This window comes from Rhinolophus sinicus, chromosome X (genome assembly GCF_036562045.2).
Source record: "Rhinolophus sinicus isolate RSC01 chromosome X, ASM3656204v1, whole genome shotgun sequence".
NCBI classification, from domain to species: domain Eukaryota; kingdom Metazoa; phylum Chordata; class Mammalia; order Chiroptera; family Rhinolophidae; genus Rhinolophus; species Rhinolophus sinicus.
In genome coordinates, this window is record NC_133768.1 from 86,479,110 (window position 1) to 86,504,970 (window position 25,861).

The 25,861-nt window shown below is 38.7% G+C and overlaps 1 protein-coding gene across 13 annotated transcripts in view; it reads right to left on the reverse strand.

Annotated features, from left to right (window-relative positions):
• Positions 1-25,861, reverse strand: part of TENM1 (teneurin transmembrane protein 1) — a 1,181,603-nt gene that overhangs the window by 136,293 nt on the left and 1,019,449 nt on the right. For all 13 annotated transcript variants that reach the window (XM_074324280.1, XM_074324286.1, XM_074324287.1 and 10 more), the window contains one exon: positions 931-1,180. In XM_074324280.1, coding sequence (XP_074180381.1) covers positions 931-1,180 — 250 coding nt within the window. The remainder of the gene's footprint in view (positions 1-930; positions 1,181-25,861) is intronic.

A 25,861-nucleotide genomic window follows, 5' to 3' on the forward strand; every position in this document is an offset into this window, starting at 1 on the left:
TCTCATAGTCTGAGTTCCATTTGTTTCTTCAGCAGAGCACTCTACAAGTTCCATTGCCCCTCAGCATAATAACGGCCCTTAAGTGGGTGCTATTCCAGTTCTACTCAATCCTTAGTCAATGACATGAGTCAAGTCCTGAGAACAATGTAGTAAATATTAACCAGTCACTGTAAAGGAAACAGTAAACTCTAAAGAAAAATTTTGATGTTACATTGACATTTGTTGAGTCTAAATTACTCAAGGTACCAAGAAACATTTGCCAGCCTCTTATATTCTTCTTTCTTTCATTTTTAAGGGAAAGAAATCTGGAGAACAACAGCATCTTGAAGAATAACAGCATGAGGCTTTAATAAAGAATTAATCATTTCTAGTCATGCTTAATAGGTTTTCTAGTAGATTTGTGAAATTAGAAGATGAGAGGGGAGCAAAATGGATGTTCATATTTGAATTCTTGCAAAACTTGATATGTCTCTTATTTTTACTTATAATTATCCATGTTACTTCCAGAAAACTGAAAAGTGGCCCTAAAGCCATAATCGAAGGAAAAAGAAATGAAGTCATAATTGATGAGAAATAGTTTAAGAACTTGGGGATGTTTAGATTGAAGAAGAGAAAGCTCAAGAACCTATCATACAAAGTTTTCACAAACTTTTCATGTTTGTGAAAGTTTGTCAGGTAAAGAGGGAAGTGGCTCTCTGCTGCTTCAGATACTAACATTTGCCCCTGTTGAGTGGATATTTTATGAAGGGAGATTTTGGTTCAATATAAAGAAGAATCTTCTAATGGCGCACTCCAAATACACAAGGTACCTCCATGGACTCTTTTTACTGTATATTCTGCTCCTCCTGGCAATGCCTCATCTCTCCATGTTATATCATTCTTGTTTTTTACTTATCCACTAAGCAAACATAGAGATTAGAGGACACTTACCTTAATTCCAAAATACTAACAGAGTTTCCTGAGGGAAATATTCGCCTTACAAAATTGAAGTCACCAACATACACACTACCATCAGGGCCAGAAGCTAAGGCAACAGGAGCAAAGAGTTTGTTGTTGTGGGCTGGGCCATTGCAGTTGGTGCAGGCTACACTCCGTTGGTGTCCATTACCCATTATAGTTGATATGACTGGGGGCTGCTGGGAAATAAACATATTTTCTCCATTCCCTTTATGTATGATTCCTAGATCCAAGAGAAAAAAAAGAATAAAACAAAAAAATTACTACACAATATTCTCAGTGATATTTTAATTTCTCTCTCATTGTTCAAAGCAGGAAGAAGTTTTGGCCTGGCATAAAAGAACTTGACAGTGAAACGCACTGCCCTTGATTTTGTTTAACTGCATAGCCACCACAAATACTGTGTTTCCCTGAAAATAAGACCGAGTCTTGTATTAATTTTTATTCCAAAAGACACATTAGGGCTTATGTTCAGGGGATGTCATCCTGAAAAATCATGCTAGGGCTTATTTTCTGGTTAGGTCTTATTTTCGGGGAAACATGGTAGTAACATAATGCTTTGCCTCAGTTTGTCCATTTGTGAAATGGGGTAATACACCCACTCCCTTTAATGCTAATTCTAAGTGCCTGAATAAAACAATTTATGACTAACTTTTAATGATGTCATATTCACTTTGGGCTCTGTGAATCATCTGTGGCTTATTTTTTCATCCCCAATGCCTGGAACACACCTATCTGATTTCAAATTACCCTCACTATGCAACTGGTTCCTGAAAAGGAAATACCAGTTAATTTTAATATTAACCTTAGCAAAACACAATAAAAAAGTTATCTACTTCTGTGAAAAGAAACGATACTGCTAGAATTCACTTCAAAGATATAAGAAAGGGACTTGAATTTTCCACTCTCTTGGACCATATCTCATTATCATCAGTGCAGGAAATAGAGATAGTGTCTTATGAAAATGCTGGAAAGCACTGTGCAGTCGTTCTCTTTGGGTAATCCTATCCATTCTTACAGGAATGGGTGGGATTTCTATATGCTAAAATTTTCTCCTGTTTTGAGTTGTCACCTGACATGCAATTTCCTACTATATCTCTTTACTTGGATCTCCACAGGTACCTCAAATTCAACAAGTTTAAAACCGAACTCATCAGTTTTCTGTACCCCTTACCAAACGCTGCTCTCCCTCCTGTGTTCCCTACACATCTTATGAGTGGTATCACCATGTGTGTATTCAACTAAATTGGAAATGTGAGCAGCACCATGGTTCTTCTTTTCCTCCTTTAAATCTAATTACAAAACCTCCATTGAGTCTATCTCCTAAAATAGGTTGAACAAGTTTTGTCGTCTCCATTCCTACCGTTACAGCTCTAGTTTAATTTCTCTTAACTTCTTGGTCTCCTAGTCTCCATGTACACCTCTCTCTAAACATTCTGCCGTAGGGATTATTTTGGTCTGTGGCATAAAACCATTCAATAGCTCCATATCCTCTATCAGATAAGGGGCACATTCATTATAATGAAGGCATACAAGGCATGATCAAACACGGTGAATGTTTACATAAAAAAATGATTACAGTAAAAGACACATTGCTATTAATCTCCCTCAAAATACCTCTCGCTTCCAACACATTTATCCCATTGTTCTTGCCACTTTCTGAAGCAGTTTTGGAAATCTTTTGCGAGTGTCTTTAGTTGCACTGTCATGGCTGCCTCAATGTTCTGAATCAATTCAAAATGTTTACATTTCATGGTCATTTTGACTTTGGGGAAGAGCCAGAAGTCACATGGTGCCAGATCCTGTGACTAAGGTGGATGAAGACACACTGTAATGTTTTTATTTGACAGAAATTGCCATATATCAGAAGTGATGTGTGACAGGGAGCATTGTCATGACGATTTATGGCACACATTAAAACACACCTTCTCTGAACTGTAGCTCACATCTGACTGACTGTACTGAACAAGATGAAACCTGTCACAAACTGTTACTAAGGTTCAACACGCCACTTCCCACATTGAAGATCCCTGTCTTTCCATTGGATGACACTCGTCAGCAGCATTCACCATATTTTGCAATCACAATGAAAGGTCCTGTGTCACACATAGCTTCTGGCATGGCAATTTCTGTCAAATAAAAACATTATGGTGTGTCTTCATCCACCTTACTAACAAGATCTGGCACGGTGCAACTTCTGACTCTACTCCAAAGTCAAAATAACCATGAAAGGTAAATGTTTTGAATTGATTCAGGACATCGAGGCAGCCAGGACAATGCAACTAAAGACACTCACGAAAGAGGACTTCCAGAACTCCTTCAGGAAATGGCAAGAATGGTAGACGTCATCAAAATAGCAGGGTAAGGTGAACCACTCTAAATCTTCCCTGGAATTTTTGACTAATCGAACAAGTATAACTCTACAAAGGACTCCCTGCAGAGCAGACAGACAAGACAAACAGGCCCACTAGTGAATTCACCTAAAAGTGGGCGAATAGCATGAGCAGGGGAGAAGGGAAGGGAGAAGAGCGGAGTCGGAGCCACACTGGCGCAGGACACAGACCTAGCTCAGTGCTCCAAGCTCGTTGCATCCTGCAACTACTGCAGCTGTGAGAGAGGGAAGAACTCAGACTGCTAGGGCTCTGTTTATGGCCCACAGGGCTAAGGGGACAGCATATAACATGGCTGAACCCAACGCACACGGCAGAGACCTTGGAGAAAAGACTGAGGGAAGAAGGCTGAAAATGGTGGTTTAACCCTCACTGCTGAGCAGAGAACGGAAGCTTTAGGCACTGAGACTAGCCGCCTCCTCCCTACCCTCCCTGAGCTCGCCCTGCCCCAACCTGCCTGGTGCTAGAAGCAGAACAGTAGCAGTGTTAGATCAAAAGAACAGAATATTTGCTGTTTTGAGAACTGTGGTCTGCAGACACAGATTCGCAGCCCAACTAGTTCCGGCAAAGGGGAGGGAGCTGTGGAACCAGGACCAGCTGTGGTGGTGGTCGCTGACATTGCTCTGGGCCCCCTCTCACAACTCACCCCACTGCTGACCACACCTATCTGGGCGGATCCCTGCAGGAGTAAACAAAAGAGCTGAAACATACAGACTCTGAATCTGGTGCAGGAAGAGCTTTGGAACTTCAAAACTCTCCACACACCCACACGGACACTGCGCCCTGTGACACAGGTGAACTACTAACAGAGGAGAAGCCCGTCTCCCAGGGAATCCCCCCATTGTTTGAGAAGCTGGAATAGCGCAGAGATAACATAGCACTACTGTGTGAGAGAGAAAAAAAGGCTGCAATTGGAGAGAAAATAAAACATTCTACCAACAAGTACTGGAAAACAAAAGAAATACTCTTCCTATCAATCTGTTGTAGAAGTCACTCCTATAGATGTCCAGGAAGAGAAATAATAAATCAGTAATTGCCATGAATAACCAAGGTAACAAGACAGCTCAGAAAGAAAGTGAAAAGTCTCCAGAAAAGGAACTTAAAGATATGGAAGTCTGTGACTTAAATGACAGAGAATTCAAGATTGCAGTTCTGAAAAAACTCAACAAGATACAAGAAAACACAGATAGGCAGTTAAATGAACTCAGAAACACAATCGAAGAACAATATGAGCATTTTATGAAGGAGATTGAAATCTTAAAAAAGAAACAAATAGAATTTTTGGAGATTAAGAACTCAATGGAAGAAATTAAGAATGAAATAAGCAGCTTAGGTAGTAGAGTTGACCAGATGGAGGAAAGAATCAGTGACATCGAAGATACAAACCTGGAAATGACATGGATGGAAGAAGAAAGAGACTTGAGACTTAAAAGAAATGAAAGAACTCTGCAAGAACTTTCTGACTCCATCAGAAAGAGCAATATAAGAATAATGGGCATACCAGAAGGAGAAGAAAGAGAGAAGGGAACAGAGAATATATTGAAACAAATTGTCGATGAGAAATTCCCACACTTGTGGACAGAACTGGATCCTACAATCGAAGAAGAAAATAGAACACCTAATTACCTCAAACCAACAGGCCTTCTCCAAGGCACATTGTATTGAAGCTGTCTAAAATTGTTGACAAAGAAAGAATCCTCCAGGCAGCAAGGGAAAAGAAGACGGTAACCTACAAAGGAAAGCCCATTAGATTATCATCAGATTTTTCAGCAGAAACTCTACAAGCCAGGAGGGAGTGGATCCAAATATTCATAATATTGAAAGAGAGAAATTATGATCCAAAAATAATATATCCAGAAAAGATATACTTGAGATATGAAGGAGGAATAAAGACCTTTCCAGACATACAGAAGCTGAGGGAATTTTCTAATACACGACCTGCAGTACAAGAAATGCTGAAGGAAGATACTCAACCACCATCAACAGGGACAATCTGTGGCAACCAAAACATAAAAAGGGTGAGAGTAAAGGCCTGAACCGGAATATAGGAATGGAGAAAGTAAGCGTGCTGAAGAAAATGGAATACTCTAAATATCAAATTTTCTTTTACATAAACTTAAGGGTAACCACTCAAAAAAAATCCAGAACTGAAATATGTATTGTAATAAAAGAACATGGAACATTCTCAAGGATAGACCATATATTGGGACATAAAATCAGCCTCAGCAAATTTAAGAAGATTGAAATAATACCAAGCATATTGCCTGATCACAAGGCTTTGAAACAGGATATCAACTGAGAAAAGAAAACAGGAAAAAACACAAACACATGGAGATTATACAACATACTTTTAAAGAACGACCAGGTGAAAGAAGAAATTAGAGGAGAGATAAAAGATACATAGAAACAAATGACAATGAAAATACATCCTACCAAAATTTTGGGGATGCAGCAAAAGCAGTTTCAAGAGGGAGATTTATATCATTACAGGCCTATCTCAAGAAACAAGAAAAATCTCAAATAAATAACCTGACGTTACACCTTAAATAACTAGAAAAAGAACAACAAATGAAACCCAAGGTCAGCAGAAGAAAGGAAATAACAAAAATCAGAACAGTACTAAATGAAATAGAGAACAAAAAGACAATAAAAAAACACACAATGTAACAAAGAGCTGGTTCTTTGAAAAGAGTAACAAAATTGACAAACCCTTGGCTAGACTTACTAAGATAAAAGAGAGAAGACAGTAATTAACAAAATCAGAAATGAAAAAGGGGAAGTTATCACGGACACAACAGAAATACAAAGGATCACCCAACAATACTATGAAGGACTATATGCCACCAAATTCAATAACCTAGAAGAAATGGACAAGTTCTTAGAAACATGTAGCCTTCCAAGGCTGAACCATGAAGAACTGGAAAATCTAAACAGACTGATCACCAGTAACGAAATTGAATCAGTCATCCAAAACCTTCCCAAAAGAAAAAGTCCTGGACCAGATGACTTCACTAGTGAATTCTACCAAACCTTCAAGGAGGATCTAATAACAATCCTGCTCAAACTTCCAAAATATTGAAGAAGAGACAGTACTCCCTAACTCATTTGATGAGGCCAACATTACCCTGATACCAAAACCTGGTAAGGACAACAACAAAAAAGAAATCTAGAGACCAATATCTCTGATGAATACAGATGCAAAAATCCTAAACATAATTCTAGCAAACCGAATACAACAATGAATTGAAAATATTCATCACGACCATGTGGGGTTCTTCCCTGGGACACATGGATGGTTCAATATCCACAAATCCATCAATGTGATACATAACATGAACAAAATAAAGGACAAAAATCATATGATTATATCAATTGATGCGGAAAAAGCATTTGACAAGATGCAACATCCATTTATGATTAATACACTTAATGCAATAGGTATAGAAGGAAAATACCTTAACATAATAAAGGCCATACATGACAAACCCTCAGCTAATCTCATAATTAATGGTAAAAAACTGAAGCCCTTTGCTCTACGTTCAGGAACACGACAGGGATGTCCCCTATCACCTCTGCTTTTCAACATAGTGTTGGAAGTCCTTGCCAGAGCAAGCAGGCAAGAGAAAGAAATAAAAGTCATCCAAATTGGAAATGAAAAGTTAAACTGTCACTCTTTGCAGATGGCATGATGCTATATATAGAAAACCCTAAAGACTCCACCAAAAAGCTATTAGAAACAATCAACGAATACAGTAAGTTCCCAGCTACAAAATCAACATACGAAAGTCCATTGCATTCTTATATATTAACAATGAAATCTCAGAAAAAGACATACAAAACACAATTTTTTTTTTGCAATTGCAGCAAAAAGAATAAAATACCTAGGAATAAACTTAACAAACGATGTGAAAGAAGACCTATAGGCTGAAAACTACAAGACATTTTTAATAGAAATTGAAGAAGACACAAAGAAATGGAAACACATTCCCTGCTCAAGGATTGGAAGAATCAATATAGTAAAAATGGCCATATTACCCAAAGCAATATACAGATTTAATGCGATCCACATCAAAATCCCAATGGCATTTTTAAAAAAGTAGAACAAAAAATCTTCAGATTTGTTTGGAACCACAAAAGACCTCGAATAGCCAGAGCAATCTTAAGAAAAAAGAACAATACGGGAGTTATCACAGTCCCTGACTTTAGGTTGTACTACAGGGCTACAATAATCAAAACAGCATGGTATTGGCGGAAAAAAACAGACACACAGACCAGCGGAATAAAATTGGGAACCCAGAAATAAAACCACATAAATCTGGACAATTTTTGACAAAGAAGCAAAAAAACATACAGTGGAGAAAGGACAGCCTCTTCAATTAATGGTGCTGGCAGAATTGGATAGCCACGTGCAAAAGAATGAAACAGGACTTCTGTCACCATGTGCCAAAATTAATTCAAAATGGATCAAAGACTTAAGCATAAGACCTGAAACAATAAACTTCATGGAATAAAACATAGGTACTAAAATTATGGACCTTGGGTTCAAAGAGCATTTTATGAATTTGACTCCAAAGGCAAGATAAGTAAAAGCTGAAATAAACGAATGGGGCTATATGAAACTTAAAAGCTTCTGCACAGCAAAAAAAACCATCGACAAAATAGTGTCAACAAACTGAATGGGAGAAGATTTTTGCAACCAGTGCCTCCGATAAGGGGCTAATATCTAAAATATACAAGGAACACACGCAACTCAACAGCAAAAAAGAAACAACCCAATTGAAAAATGGGCCGACGACCTGAAGAGACATTTCTCCAAAGAGGACATACAAATGGCAGAGACATGAAAAAATGCTCAACATCAGAGAAATGCAAATAAAAACCACAATGAGATATCCCCTCACCCCAGTCAGAATGGCTATCATCAACAAGACAAATAGTAACAAGTGTTGGAGAGGCTGTGGAGAAAAAGGAACCCTTATACACTGTTGGTGGGAATGCAGACTGGTGCAGCCGTTATGGAAGGCAGTGTGGAGGTTCCTGAAAAAAATTACGAATTGAATTACCGTATGACCCAGCAATCCCTCTCCTGGGTATCTACTCAAAAAGTCTGAAAACATTTATACATAAAGACACACGTGCTCCAATGTTCACTGCAGCTTTGTTTACGGTGGCCAAGACATGGAAACAACCAAAATGTCCTTCGATAGATGAATGGATAAAGAAGTTGTGGTATATATACACAATGGAATACTATTCGGCAGTAAGAAAAGATGATATAGGAACATTTGTGACAACATGGATGGATCTTGAGAGAATAATGCTGAGCGAAACAAGTCAGACAGAAAAAGCAGAGAACCATGTGATTTCACTGATATGTGGTATATAAACCAAAAACAACAAAAGAACAAGACAAACAAATGAGAAACAGAAACTCATAGACACAGACAATAGTTTAGTGGTTGCCAGAGGGTAAGGGGGGCGGGGGGTGGGGGGTGGGATATGAGGGTAAAGGGGATCGAATATATGCTGATGGAAGGAGAACTGACTCTGGGTGATGAACACACAATGGGATTTATAGATGATGTAATACAGAATTGTACACCTGAAATCTATGTAATTTTACTAACAATTGTCACCCCAATAAATTTAATAAAAAAAAAGAAGTTGTGGTATATACACACAATGGAATACTATTTGGTGGTAAGAAAAGATGATATAGGAACATTTGTGACAAGATGGATGGATCTTGAGAGTATAATGCTAAGTGAAATAAGTCAGACAGAAAAAGCAGAGAACCATGTTTTCACTGATATGTGGTATATAAACCAAAATCAACAAAAGAACAAGACAAACAAATGAGAAACAAACTCATAGACACAGACAATAGTTTAGTAGTTACCAGAGGGTATGGGGGTTGGGGGGTGTGAGATGAGGGTAAGGGGGATCAAATATATGGTGATGGAAGGAGAACTGACTCTAGGTGGTGAACACTCAATGGGATTTATAGATGATGTAATACAGAATTGTACAACTTAAATCTATGTAATTTTACTAACAGTTGTCACCCCAATAAATTAAATATAAAAGAAATAAAAGTTAAGAAATAAGAAAAAAATAGTCATGTGGATGTAAATTAAAGCACAGGGAATATAGTCAATAATATGGTAAGAACTATGTATAATGTCAGGTGGGTACTAGACTTATTGTAGGGATCATGACAGAAATTATACAAATCTCGAATCACTATGTTGTAGTCCTGAAACGAATGTAACATTGTATGTCAACTGTAGTTTAAAGCATTTTAAAATAAAAATTTATTAGAAAAAAAGAAAATAGCAAGAATGTTGGAATAAGTGTGTTGGAAGCAAGGGTAGAATTTTGAGTGGGACTAATGGAAATGTGTCTTTTACTGTAGTAGTTTTTTTTTTTTTAAATTTAAACATTCACTGTAGTTTTTGATCACACGTCATACCAAGTCCTCCATAATTTGGCCCTTGCCTACTCCTTCAGTCTCCCCTCTCATTGCCCTCTGATTTGTATCCTGAGTTTTAGCTACAGTGAACTATTTACAGTTATTTTCACATAAGTACATACCTCTCTGCTTTTGTCCTTTCCTGAATGACTTTCTTATCTTGTCTCCTTGGGGGGATGTGGGGAGCCATGGTTTCTTGCAGCCCTGAACCTTGCAGACTGGCTCGGTTTCTGCCCCCATAACATTGTCTCTGCCTTATCTGAAAAGCGCCTAACGGCTGCTGAGGAATGTGGTGGAAACGGCCAGTTCCCAGACACAGAAAACTAAGGGCTTTCTAGACAATTAGTAGATTCTGTCTCCTTGAAATATTTACTTTTGTGAGTTTCAGTGACCTTGTATCTTCTATGTCAAAGTAAGGTTGAAGCTGGAAAGATTTACTTTCACTGAGATAATGCATATCTTCTTCGTTTAACTGCACGTACTCAAATTGTATATATTGGTTAGAGATAATAAACTCAGGGCTTCAGCATGACTGAAGACCGGCCGCATTAGCATTTGTGTGTGTCTTTTATTTCATTCCCACTCCCCATTCAGGTACTGATCGACTCGTGGCGGCTGGCCCGTCACACTTGGCGCCGAACAGGGACCTGAATACGGGGTAACAGTGAGGAACACCACGTGGCAAGGGCCCAGCTCGTAGAGAGCTTATCAGTGGATGCGTGGTGAGTAAGACACAATACCCCTCGGTCGAATGAATGTGTGAGTGAGTGATAGTTCCACGACTTCTTGTCACGGAGCTTGATTGGGCCCTAATCTGCGGTTCCGGTTCTGTCATACGGCATAACGGCGACTGGGCTTTACAACCCACCTGGCCGGGGAATTATACCGGCGCGCCTCTAGCTAAGACAGATTTGGCTCCGCGAGGGGCACGGCCAGACGGGCATCAGAGTGTTTTCTTTGTTTGAAAGAAGGGCCGAGTTAGGGTGAAGAATGGGTCACGCTAGCAGCAAGGACCTGTATGTTAGAGGACTTAAGAAATTGCTTGCCGCCCGTGGCAGTCGGGTGAGCAGAGAACAGTTAGATAAGTTTTTAGAATTTGTAAAAGAAGTTTGTCCATGGTTTCCAGAAGAAGGCACTGTCAGTCTGGAAACTTGGGAGAAAATGGGAGAGCAGTTACAAGATTATTATGCTGCCCACGGACCTCAGCAGATCCCTGTAGAAACATTCGGGTTGTGGACCTTGATTAGAGATTGTTTAGATCTCAGGCGTAAGAGCTGTAAGCTAGAGAAAGTAAAACAAGCTGGCAATGAAGAAATTCTTTCATCTGCCGCTTCTCTGGCAGAGAGAGAAAAGGGGGAGGAAGCCAAACCCACAAAAAAACTTTTTAAAGATACAGAGCCTATTTATCAAAAACCTCCGATCGAGGACTGGGAAGATTTAGACTCTCAGGATCAAAAAGACTTAAAAGATGAAACAGCCAAACATAATAGGAACAAATACCCTCCTTTGGTGGCTATGGCTCAAGAAGGCAGACAACCTACAGGCACTACACTTTCTTTTGCAGATCAGCTAAAAAAGATTCAGGGACAGTTAATTAAACTTAAAGTTGCTGTGGATGGAGGAAATTGTCCTCGGAGTCCCCAGATTCCTTTTAGAAATCAATGAAATCCTCGGGGTAAAGATCCCCTTGGAAGCAGAGGTGCAAAGATTACAAGCTGCACTCACTTCCCTCTCTGTTCAAATGCAATTAGTCCAGGCTCAACAGACTGGGCCTTTATTAAAATCTCAATCAAAATAGAAGCCTAGGTTACAATTAAGCTCTCCTCCAAGTGTAGTTACAGGGCTGGATCCACAGCCTGAGGCCCCTGTTGTAGCCCCTGTGACAATGAGACAATTACCAGGCGTAAAAGATCAAAGGTCCCCCCTACAAAAGAGTTTACAAGCTGCTAGTACAGGACCAACTTTAAAAGGGACACATTGCTTCCTCCAATTCTCCCTGGAATTATCCCATTTTTGATATTATAAAAAAAAAAAATCTGGTAAGTGGAGATTATTACAAGATTTACAAAAGGTTAATAAAACCATAAAATTAATGGGAGCCTTACAGACAGGCTTGCCCTGTCCTGCAGCCATACCAAAAAAACACATATAAAATTGTTTTGGACTTGAAAGATTGTTTTTATACTATACCTTTAAATCCTGATGACTGCCCTAGGTTTGCTTTCAGTGTTCCTTCTGTTAATTTACAAAAACCTTTTAAGAGATATCATTGGCTAGTGCTACCTCAGGGAATGGCTAATAGCCCTACATTATGTCAAAAATTTGTATCAGCTGCAATAAAACCTACCTAAAGGACATTTTCAGATATTTACATCATCCACTACATGGATGACATAATTTTTGCCCACTCTTGTGAACCAAAGTTGCTTGCTGCTTTTGCTCATTTACAAAAAAGCTCCACAATTATGGGCTAGTTATAGCCCCCAAAAAAATTCAGCAAGTGCTTCCTTACTCTTATCTGGGATATTGTTTAATGCCTCAGGCCTTTGTGCCTCAAAAAATACAAATCCGGCGAGATTGTTTAAAAATATTAAATGATTTCCAAAAGCTACTGGGAGACATTAACTGGATTAGACCTCAGTTGCGGTTGACAACCGGTGAATTACAACCTTTGTTTAAAATATTACGTGGGGAAGCTGATCCTACTTCTCCCCGCGAGATAACACGGGGAAGAGGCTTTGCTTGTATTTCTCCAGGTCCGGAAGAAAAACCTTTGTGAATTCCTGGTCGGTGTTAAACCATACCATGAACAACAGCCCACAGAAGAAAAGACATCTATAGATACCAATCCACGCCCCTAGGGTGTGAAAAAGCTCTCACTTTCTGCAGCTGCAGAAGGACTTTCCACTTCAGACCCTGTTAAATAGATAAAGACTTTGGGTAGAGGTTTTGCTGGGGATATTGCTATTCTGTTTATTGTTCTGTTTATTTTACATAGTCCTCAGATGTGGACAAATAGCCCTCCGACAGGCTGTAAATAAAACAACTACACGTTCTGTGTTTCTCATGCTTCAAAAACTAAAAAGAGCCAGTAAGACTATGCCTTTTTAGGAACTTTGTTTATCTCTATATTTTACACCTTATGTCTCTCTGTCTGGTCCCCAAAAGATGGTTTGCAGCCAAAGACGGGTAAGATATCTCACGGGAGATACAACCTAAGCCAGGCAAAACCGAGTGGGGACCCCCAATGAGCTGCCTTAAAAGATCCAAAAAGGAGCCTTGCCTCCCCTTCCCCCTGCCTGGGAAAAGCCTCTGCTGTCTCTGGCTTTCCTCAAAGGAGATCGGTAGCCAATGACGGGTAATGATCAGTAAGCGTTTTTACAACCTAAGACAGGAGTCGATCGCTTTGATGATTGATATCCAATGACGGGTAAGTAAAAATGTCTGTACTGACCACCTAAGCCAGACACGATCTTATAAAAAATAAAAAAGGGGATATGTAGGGAGCTGGAACATTAAGGGTTAAGAAAATGTAACTTCAAGCAGAGTTTGGGAGGATGGCTGAGGGAAACTCCGATAAGCATAAAGAACAAACAGACACCTGCTGTTCTGGGAATGGGACAATATCAAAAGGTCTAAAGACAGTCAGGGTCAAACTTTGAGAAAACGTAACTAATCTGTACTTGCTGCCTCAGCCGCTTTATGTAACCTTCTTGTTTTTGTGTGTATAAAAGAAAGCTGGCTTCATGATGAAATTCAAAGTATGAGAAAAGCTGAACCTTTAAAATTTGATGCCGCTCAGGCTGCCTCTGAGTTTTTTGATGTTCTTAGGAGTGTTTTGCCCTCTATGCCTTATATTACCCATTCTGTTATAATATTTCTTACATTGGGCATCTGTGTCTGCTTGGTTCTGTGCCTACTCCCTATCCTCATCAGATGTTTCATCAGCAGGATGTTAGACTTACGAGCTGACATCCATCAGCTTGAGCTCAAGGCGAAGCCTTAAGTCTTTCTCCCCCATGCATTTAGAGGGGCGGGTTAGTCAAAGACGGGCAAATACTTGGGAGCCGCTTCAACACCTAAGACAGGGCTTGTATTAATAAAATATGAGTACCAATGACGGGTAAGTTGAGGCAGGCGTCCTGGGATGCCTAAGTCAGGCACCGTCACCTCGCCATCCTGGCTGGATGGACTTTGCTTTTATAAAATAAAAAAGGGGGAGATGTGGGGAGCCATGGTTTCTTGCAGCCCTGAACCTTGCAGACTGGCTCGGTTTCTGCCCCCATAACATTGTCTCTGCCTTATCTGAAAAGCGCCTAACGGCTGCTGAGGAATGTGGTGGAAACGGCCAGTTCCCAGACACAGAAAACTAAGGGCTTTCTAGACAATTAGTAGATTCTGTCTCCTTGAAATATTTACTTTTGTGAGTTTCAGTGACCTTGTATCTTCTATGTCAAAGTAAGGTTGAAGCTGGAAAGATTTACTTTCACTGAGATAATGCATATCTTCTTTGTTTAACTGCACGTACTCAAATTGTATATATTGGTTAGAGATAATAAACTCAGGGCTTCAGCATGACTGAAGACCGGCCGCATTAGCATTTGTGTGTGTCTTTTATTTCATTCCCACTCCCCCATTCAGGTACTGATCGACTCGTGGCGGCTGGCCCGTCACAGGGGGAATTCTTACCTATCCTTCAGAGCTCACCTAAGTTCTTCCTTAATGCTCTGTCCAGGCAGAATTAGCTACTCCATCCTCTGTATCCCCACAATTTGTTTTCCATAGCCCTGTCATTATCCTTACCCCACTGCATGATGCAGTTTTCATTACTTCTCTGTCTTACATATTAGAACATGAACTCCCTGAAGGTAGACACTCTGTGTTATACTTTTCTGCATTTTAGTGCCAGTTCCTCTGGCCAAGTCATTATAAGTGCTCAGTAAATGTTGAAAAGAGGTTTTGAGTCTCTTGTAGCTTCCTTGTCCAAATCCCAGTGATTTTGCAAACCTGCTGAGCCTGGGCAGGTAATCCAAGGAACAGGTACTGCTGTGCTAAATAAATAGTTCAAGTCTGCCCAGAATGAGCCAAGGCAACTAAAGTATCCATGCTGTGAGGGGCATGCCAATGTGCTGGACTGAAGTAGCTGAAAACAGATGAATGAATGCAGTTATCCCATACAGTCTTACTTTCTTCTCCCATGACCCCTGCTATCTATCTCCTCAGATTGCCTGTTACTTTCCCTAAACATTTCCTAAAATGTCATTCTCAGTTTTCTTCCAATTTTCGGTGCCACAGTCCTACAATGGAAACTATTGATCACTCTGAAATAGGAACTGTGTTGGCAACAATAAATAAGAGGGTAAAAGGTGAAAGATTTATGTGATCTGAAGAGAATACTAATGGCTAATAGACATATGAAAAGATGCTCAATATCACTAATCATCAGAGAAATGTAGATAAAAATCACAATGAGATACCACCTCACCCCAGTCAGAATGGCTATCATCAATAAATCAACAAACAACAAGTGCTGGCGAGGATGTGGAGAAAAGGGAACCCTCGTGTACTGTTGGTGGGATTACAGATTGGTGCAGCCACTATGGAAATCAGTACGGAGGTATCTCAAAAAATGAAAAATACAAGTACCTTATGACCCAGCAATGCCACTCCTGGGTATTTAGTCAAAGAAATCCAAGACACTAATTCGAAAAATATATATGCACCCCTCTACTGCAGCACTATTCACAATAGGCAAGTTATGGAAACAACCGAAATGCCCATCAATAGATGATTGGATAAAATTGTGGTACATTTATACAGTAGAGTATTACTGTGCCATAAAAAAGAATGAAATCTTACCATTTACAACATGGATGGACCTAGAGGATATTATGCTAAGTGTAATAAGTCAGACTGAGAAAGACAAATACTATATTAACTCACTTGTATGTGGAATCTAAAGAGGTAGACTCATTGATACAGAGGTAGACTCATTGATACAGAAAAACAAAAACAAAAAACTAATGGTTGATAGATGGGAAGGGGGTTGGGGGATGACGGAAAAGGTGAGGGGATTAGAAAGTACAAATTGGTAGTAACAACATAGTCACAGGGATGTGAAATACAGTATGGGAAATATAATCAATAATGTTGTAAGGATTGTGTAGGGTGTCAGATGTGTGGACTAGTTGCTGATATTGGTGCATAGCTTCCCAATAATTGTCAGACCACACACACACACACACACACACACACACACACACACACACACAAAGTTCTGAAAACTATTGGGAACTATAAGTTCACGAACTCATCCTAGAAAAAGTGCTACATACCTCATTGCTGAATAGCACTACAGTTACCTTCGAAGTACTCCCCTTGGGAAGCCATGCACTGATGCCAGCGCCTAGTCCATTCCTCAAAGCAATTTAGAACTCTTTTTCTGGAATGGCCATCAGAGCCATCATTGTATTACCCTTGATGTCCTGAATGTCATCAAAATATTTTGCTTTCAATATTTCCTTTATCTTCAGTGAAAGAAAGAAGTCGTTGGGGGCCAGATCTGGTAAGTAGGTAGGGTGTTCCAATACAGTTGTTTGTTTACTGACTGAAAACTCCCTCAGAGGCAGTGTCCTGTGAGCTGGTACATTGTCATGATGCAAGAGCCATGAATTGTTGGCGAAAAGTTCAGGTCATCTAACTTTCACGCAGTCTTTTCAGCACTTCCAAATAGTAAACTTGGTTAACTGTTTGTTCAGTTGACACAAATTCATAATGAATAATCCCTCTGATATCAAAAAATGTTAGCAACATCATTGAAACAAGTTCGCAATCTTAATTGTCAAACCTCATGTGTGTTTATTATATATATAATATATATAAGTTAATGCATAATATATTTATAAATATGTTTATAAATATATTTACATATTTATAATATTTATATTTATAAATAGAATATAAATATATATTATATGTTATATATACAAAAATATTATATATACATAACATACTGTATATATTATGCATATAATACATACATTATATATTCACAAGAGGTAAAGTACAGCATAGGGAATATAGTCAATGGTATTGTAATAGCTATACATATGTATGATGTCAGATGGTTAGTAGACTTGGGGATTATCACTTTGTGAGGGGTGTAAATGTCTAATCATTATGTTGTTTTGTATGTCTGAAACCAATAAATAAAAAAAGGGAGTAAAGCATACACAACACCATAGCACCAAATATGTACTTGGAAGGGGCCTTTCAGAAAACAGAAATCATTTACATCATATAGGCTTTGGATTTCAAATCTAAGTATTTTTACCTCTCATCCAAGGTGATTCTGACTATGTTTTCAATATATGATCTGCAGGAGCAGTTAGGAGTTTATGCCCCAACAAATTGGTGTTTTATTGCATAACTGATATATCTTGAAGATCACTTTCTTATTAATTTTTTAATAACTTTATTAAGCAGTATAAAATTCCTTAAGATTTAGAATAGTTAATCAAGTAAGATTAATAGGACTGAATCATAGTTCCCAAAACCACTTAACTGTAGTGTGATTGATACCGTAATTTAAATGAATTGGGAGGAAATGAATGAGAATTGGAATGACAGTTGCACAACATCATTGAAAAGAAATCTCCTGATAACCACTAACTGAATATCCTACACATGAGATTATGATATGTTCTCTAATAAATGAGGAAACAGCATATCAGTATCTCAGCAATGCATTATAGGGTATATCATTGAAAAATATTCCCAATTATTGGCTTGGAAATACCAAATTTGTTATTAACATCTATTTTCACAGGTAGATCTCCATTTTTTAAAATATCAATATAAGGGTATAGTTAACAATTACCTTCAAAATGATATGTTATGACCAGGCTCCTGGCAATTTAAACTAAAGATGACTATTATTTTTTTTTTAAATATATTTTATTAAATTTATTGGGGTGACAATTGTTAGCAAAATTACATAGATTTCAGCTGTACAATTCTGTATTACATCAACTATAAATCCCATTGTGTGTTCATCACCCAGAGTCAGTAATCTTTCCATCACCATATATTTGATCCCCCTTACCCTCATCTCCCACCCCCACCCCACACCGCCCTTACCCTCTGGTAATCACTAAACTATTGTCTGTGTCTATGAGTTTCTGTTTCTCATTTGTTTGTCTTGTTCTTTTGTTGTTTTTGGTTTATATACCACATATCAGTGAAATCACATGGTTCTCTGCTTTTTCTGTCTGACTTGTTTTGCTCAGCATTACTCTCTCAAGATCCATCCATGTTGTCACAAATGTTCCTATATCATCTTTTCTTACCGCCGAATAGTATTCCATTTTGTATATATATCACAACTTCTTTATCCATTCATCTATTGAAGGACATTTTGGTTGTTTCCATGTCTTGGCCACCGTAAACAAAGCTGCAATAAACATTGGAGCACACGTGTCTTTATCTATAAATGTTTTCAGATTTTTTGGGTAGATACCCAGGAGAGGGATTGCTGGGTCATATGGCAATTCTATTCCTAATTTTTTGAGGAACCTCCACACTGCCTTCCATAACGGCTGCACCAGTCTGCATTCCACCAACAGTGTATGAGGGTTCCTTTTTCTCCACAGCCTCTCCAACATTTGTTACTATTTGTCTTGTTGATGATAGCCATTCTGACTGGGGTGAGGTGATATCTCATTGTGGTTTTGATTTGCATTTCTCTGATGATTAGTGATGTTGAGCATTTTTTCATATGTCTATTTGCCATTTGTATGTCCTCTTTGGAGAAATGTCTCTTCAAGTCCTCTGCCCATTTTCAATTGGGTTGTTTGTTTTTTTGTTGTTGAGTTGCATGAGTTCCTTGTATATTCTGGATACTAGCCCCTTATCGGAGGCACTGTTTGCAAAAATCTTCTCCCATTCAGTTGGTGGCCTCTTTATTTTGTCAATGGTTTCTTTTGCTGTGCAGAAGCTTTTAAGTTTCATATAGTCCCATTCGTTTATTTTAGCTTTTACTTCCATTGCCTTTGGAGTCAAGTTCATAAAATGCTCTTTGAACCCAAGGTCCATAAGTTTAGTACCTATGTTTTCTTCTATGCAGTTTATTGTGTCAGGTCTTATGCTTAAGTCTTTGATCCATTTTGAATTAACTTTGGTACATGGTGACAAATAGCAGTCCAGTTTCATTCTTTTGCACGTGGCTATCCAATTCTCCCAGCACCATTTATTGAAGAGGCTGTCTTTGCTCCATTGTATGTTTTAGCTTCTTTGTCAAAAATTATCTGTCCATATTTATGTGGTTTTATTTCTGGGTTCTCAATTCTATTCCATTGGTCTATGTGTCTGTTTTCTGCCAATACCATGCTGTTTTGATTATTGTAGCCCTGTAGTACAAGCCAAAGTCAGGAAGTGTGATACCTCCATTATTGTTCTTTTTCTTAAGATTGCTTTGGCTATTCAGGGTCTTTTGTGGTTCCAAACAAATCTGATGATTTTTGTTCTATTTCTTTAAAATATGCCATTGGGATTTTGATGGGGATTGCATTGAATCTGTATATTGCTTTGGGTAATATGGCCATTTTAACTATGTTGATTCTTCCAATCCATGAGCACGGAATGTCTTTCCATTTCTTTGTGTCTTCTTCAATTTCTTTCAAAAATGTCTTATAGTTTTCAGCATATAGGTCTTTCACATCCTTGGTTAAGTTTATTCCTAGGTATTTTATTCTTTTTGCTGCAATTGCAAAAGGAATTGTTTTTGTATTTCTTTTCTGAGATTTCATTGTTAGTATATAGGAAGGCAATGGACTTTTGTGCGTTGATTTTGTAGCCGGCAACTTTACTGTATTAGTTGATTGTTTCTAATAGCTTTTTGGTGGAGTCTTTAGGGTTTTCTATATATAGCATCATGTCATCTGCAAAGAGTGATAATTTAACTTCTTCATTCCCAATTTGGATGCCTTTTATTTCTTTCTCTTGCCTGATTGCTCTGGCAAGGACTTTAACACTATGTTGAAAAGCAGAGGTGATAGGGGACAGCCCTGTCGTGTTCCTGAACGTAGAGCAAAGGGCTTCAGTTTTCTCCATTAATTATGAGATTAGCAGAGGGCTTGTCATATATGGCCTTTATTATGTTAAGGTATTTTCCTTCTATACCCATTTTATTAAGTGTTTTAATCATAAATGGATGTTGTATCTTGTCAAATGCTTTTCTGCATCAATTGATATAATCATATGATTTTTGTCCTTTATTTTGTTTATGTGATGTATCACATTGATGGATTCGTATGTTGAACCATCCTTGTGCCCGAGGATGAACCCCACTTGGTCGTGATGAATAATCTTTTTAATGCATTGTTGTATTCGATTTGCTAGAATTTTATTTAGGATTTTTGCATCGGTATTCATCAGAGATATTGGTCTGTAGTTTTCTTTTTTGTGCTGTCCTTACCAGGTTTTGGTATCAGGGTAATGTTGGCCTCATAAAATGAGTTAGGGAGTACTGTCTCTTCTTCAATTTTTTGGAAGAGTTTGTGCAGGATTGGTATTAGATCCTCTTTGAAGGTTTGGTAGAATTCACTAGTGAAGCCATCTGGTCCCGGACTTTTGCTTTTGGGAAGGTTTTGGATGACTGATTCAATTTCGTTACTGGTGATCGGTCTGTTTAGATTTTCCAGTTCTTCATGGTTCAGCCTTGGAAGGCTATATGTTTCTAAGAACTTGTCCATTTCTTCTAGGTTGTTGAATTTGGTGGCATATAGTCCTTCATAGTATTCTTGGATGATCCTTTGTATTTCTGTGGTGTCCGTGATAACTTCCCTTTTTACGTTTCTGATTTTGTTAATCAGTGTCTTCTCTCTTTTTATCTTAGTAAGTCTAGCCAAGGGTTTGTCAATTTTGTTAATCTTTTCAAAGAACCAGCTCTTTGTCACATTAATTTTTTCTATTGTCTTTTTGTTCTCTATTTCATTTAGTTCTGCTCTAATTTTTATTATTTCCTTTCTTCTGCTGACCTTGGGTTTTACTTGTTCTTTTTCTAGTTCTTTAAGGTGTAACATGAGGTTATTTATTTGGGAGTGTTCTTGTTTCTTGAGATAGGCCTGTAATGAGATAAATTTCCCTCTTAACACTGCTTTCGCTGCATCCCAAAAATTTTGGTAGGATGTATTTTCATTGTCATTTGTTTCTATGTATCTTTTGATCTCTCCTCTAATTTCTTCTTTGACCCAGTCCTTCTTTAAAAGTATGTTGTTTAATCTCCATGTATTTTTGTTTTTTCCCGCTTTCTTTTTACAGTTGATATCCAATTTCAAAGCCTTGTGATCAGAGAATATGCATGGTATGATTTCAATCTTCTTAAATTTGTTGAGACTGATTTTATGTCCCAATATATGGTCTATCCTTGAGAATGTTCCATGTACACTAGAAAAGAATGTATAGTCTGATGTTTTAGGATGAAGTGCTCTATAAATGTCAATTATGTCCATTTCATCTAATGTGTCATTTAGGGCTACTATTTCGTTATTTATTTTCTGTTTGGATGATCTATCCATAGCTGTCAATGATGTATTTAAGTCCCCTAGTATAATTGTGTTTTGGTCAATTTCTCCCTTTAGTTCTGTTAGTAGTTGCTTGGTGTATTTGTGCTCCCTGATTGGGGGCATAAATATTGATGACTGTTATGTCTTCTTGTTGTACATCCCCTTCACCATTATGAAATGTCCATCTTTGTCTCTTGTTATCTTTTTCACCTTGAAGTCTGTTTCATCTGATATCATTATGGCTACACCTGATTTTCTCTGGGTACCATTTGCTTGGAGTGTCAATTTCCACCCTTTCACTTTGAGTCTATGCTTGTCCTTGTAGCTGAGATGTGTCTCTTGGAGACAGCATATGGTTGGGTTTAGTTTTTTGATCCAATCTGCTACTCTGTGCCTTTTTTTTGGTGAGTTCAGTCCATTTACATTTAGGGTGATTATTGATATGTGAGGATTTCCTGTCATTCTATCTTTAGTTTTCTGGTAAGGCTGTGTCTCCATTGTTTCTTTGCCTTTTTGTTGTTGTCTATTATTTCTGTGTGGTGGTATTCTATGATGTTTCCCTCTGTTTCTTCTTTTATTTCAGTATATATTTCAGTTCTGGATTTTTTTTGAGTGGTTACCCTTAAGTTTATGTAAAAGAAAGTTTGATATTTAGAGTATTCCATTTTCTTCAGCACGCTTACTTTCTCCATTCCCATATTCCGGTTCAGGCCTTTACTCTCCCGCTTTTTGAGTTTTGGTTGCCACAAATTGTCCCTGTTGATGGTGGTCGAATAGCCTCCTTTAGTATTTCTTGTAGTGCAGGTCGTGTATTAGAAAATTCCCTCAGCTTCTGTATGTCTGGAAAGGTCTTTATTCCTCCTTCATATCTAAAGGATATCTTTGCTGGATATATTATTCTTGGCTCATGATTTCTCTCTTTCAATAGTTTGAATATTTGGTTCCACTCCCTCCTGGCTGGTAGAGTTTCTGCTGAAAAATCTGATGATAATCTAATGGGCTTTCCTTTGTAAGTTACCGTCTTCTTTTCCCTGGCTGCCTTGAGGATTCTTTCTTTGTCGTTGATTTTAGACAGCTTCAATACAATGTGCCTTGGAGAAGGCCTGTTGGGATTGAGGTAACTAGGTGTTCTATTTGCTTCTTGGATTCGAGGGTCCAGTTCTGTCCACAAATTTGGGAAGTTCTCATCGACAATTTGTTTGAATATATTCTCTGTTCCTTCTCTCTTTCTTCTCCTTCTGGTATGCCCATTATTCTTATATTGCTCTTTCTGATGGAGTCAGAAAGTTCTTGTAAGTTCTTTCATTTCTTTTAAGTCTCAAGTCTCTTTCTTCTTCCATCTGTGTCATTTCCAGGTTTCTATCTTCGATGTCACTGATTCTTTCCTCCATCTGGTCAACTCTACTACCTAAGCTGGTTATTTCATTCTTAATTTCTTCTATTGAGTTCTTTATCTCCAGAAATTCTACTTGGTTCTTTTTTAGAATTTCAATCTCTTTCGTAAAATGCTCATGCTGTTCTTTGATTGAGTTTGAGTTCATTTAACTGCCTATCTGTGTTTTCTTGTATCTCGTTGAGTTTTTTCAGAACTGCAATCTTGAATTCTCTGTCACTTAAGTCACATATTTCTGAATCTTTAAGTGCCTTTTCTGGAGATTTTTCACTTTCTTTCTGTGCTATCTTGTTGCCTTGGTTATTCGTGACGATTACTGGTTTACTATTTCTCTTCCTAGACATCTACAGGAGTAACTTCTGCAACAGGTTGATAGGAAGCAGTCTTTCTTTTGTTTTCCAGTACTTGTTGATAGAATGTTTCATTTTTCTCCAACTGCAGCTTATTTTTCTTCTCCCACACGGTCGTGCTATGTTTTCTCTGCACTATTCCAGTTTCTCACACAATGGGGGGATTCCCTGGGAGACGCGCTTCTCCTCTGTTAATAGTTCGTCTAGGCCCCAGGGCGCAGTGTCCTGGTGGGTATGCGGAGAGCTTTTGATGTTCCAAAGCTCTTCCAGCTCCTGATAAATTGCCCGTATGTTCCAGCAGTTCTGTTTACTCCTGTAGGGATCCGCCCAGATAGGTGGGGCCAGGGGCCGGGTGAGTTGTGAGAGGTGGCCCAGAGCAATGGCGGCGACCACCACCACAGCCGGTCCTGCTTGCACAGGTCCCTCCTCTTTGCCGGAACTCGTTGGGCTGCGAATTTGTGTCTGTGGTCCACAGTTCTCAGAACAGCAAATATTCTGTTCTTTTGCTCTGACACCGCTACTGTTCCGTTTCTAGCACCCCCGCAGGTGGGGGTGGGGCGAGCTCTGGGAAGATAGGGAGGGGGCGGCTAGTCTCAGTGCCTAAGGCTTCCATCCTGTGTTCAGCATGAGGGCTTAAACCACCGCTTTGTCTTCTTCCCTCAGTGTTTTCTCCAAGGTCTCTGCCGTGAGCGTTGGGTTCAGCTGAGTTATATGCTGCCCCCTCAGACCTGTCAGCCATAAGCGGAGCCCTAGCAATCCGAGTCCTTCCCTCTCCCGCAGCTGCGGTAGTTCCGGGAAGCAGCGATCTCAGAGCACTGAGCTAGGTCTGCGTCCTGTGCCCGCGCGGCTCTGTCTCCGTCTCCGCACTTCTCCCTTCCTTCTTCCTTCCCCCCGCTCGCCCAAATCTCCCACCTGTAGGTGATTTTGTTAGTGGGGCTCTTTGTCTTGCCTGTCTGCTGTGCAGGGAGTCCTTTGTGGAGTTTTTGTTGTTCGATTTGTTGTAAATTCCAGGGGAGCTTTACAGAGGCTCACCTCACGCCGCCCCCATTTTTCCGGAAACTCCAAGATGAGTATTCTAAAGCATTATTCTAAGCTTGCAACTCTAAAACTCCCCTTTTCCATTAGAAAGTCCAGCACTCCATCATAGAAGAAGAATGATTAAAGGAAATAAAACATAAGGCAATATACTGTCTGATTACATCTCAACAATTGACATGTTGTTTTCATGCAAGGTACTAAAGTGCCAGTGAAATTACCATTCATGTTTAAAGCTGAAGCAATCATAACAAAAATGGGCAAACCCCTTTTGTATTGCCCTGGAAAAATAGATCATTTTGAAGGGTGTTTTTGTTGTTTCAAGAATCTGTGTAACCTTCCGTTACATAGAACCAGGGTATACCATCTATTAACAATGATTTAATACCAATTCTTCTGCAAAAGATTCCTTGAAAATAATTTGTTTATATTCCTGGAAATCTTTATCAATTAATGCTGCATCCCTTCCTGTTTATTCTGCCACACACGCTCATTTTGAAACCCGAATCAAATGATCCTAGGACAACACACATTCTTAATCTGAAGGCCATCTTCCTGCTTAGGACTGGGTGTCTTGTTTGCAGTCAACAACAAAAATACCCCATGGATAGGGCCTACTGCTCATTTTCTCCCCTAAGTTTCCCTTTTCTCTGCCCAAAGAACAGTCCATTGTGTATTAAGTGAAGCATACTTTTAAACACACTACTCATATCCTCCTGCTATCTTGTTCAGAACTTCTTTTGAAGCTTGTAAATAAGGTTGAAATAAAAATTCCCTTGGAAGCCAGTGAGTGGGTGGTGCTTTATGCTGATTTCAAAGAAGAAACCATTTTTCAGACTAAAGAAAAACAGGGACATAATACATATTCCTCTTAGGTCTTGACTGAGAGGATATAAACACAAACTGGGAGGTATGCCAGTATGATCAATGGAAATTTATTTCCACTCCCAGTAAAACTATTTGTTGACATACCACTGGCCTACCTTAGAGGCCAAGTTAAAGGAAATTCTTCATCCATTTCAGATGAATGATGATACTCAATTAATACTCTGGATTGTTCTTTCTAATAATTTTTAACACTCAACTGGCAAGAAACACTAGGGGATATGTTTCATATAAAGATAAACTACAACAAATATCTTAGCTTTGTAATAGATGATTCATGTACACATTTTTATTTCACATAATTTTAAAGAACTGATTTATCCTAAAAGGAATGAATATGCACTCTCCATAATCACTAAAAAGATGTATTTTTAAGGAATAATATTGAAAAATACAAGTTCTTGGCGTTTCTTTACCTCAGTGAAAGTAGGAACCATCCATATATATCAGGCATAATATTTGGAAACAATTCTCCACAACCAATGGTTAATTGTCAGGTAAATATAATTGCTGCAAATGAAATGACAAATGGTCTGAAAACACTGCCTACTAGAAACTACACACTGCATAATGATTCCGGAGCCAAAGAAAAATTAAAGAACTGAATGGCAGCAGACATCCAATCTAATTACAGGTTTCTTTTTAACCAGTGAGAGGAAACTGGGGGAAGATACATTCTTGTTTCTAATCTGCTATCTGTCTCAAATCAAAAAGCAGGGTGCCTAAAGAGTTGGGCTTTTTACAGAAAGAAGAGGAGTGGGGCAATTTGGAGAGACATTGCTCTTGCCTTAATCAGTCAGAAAAGACTGTGACAT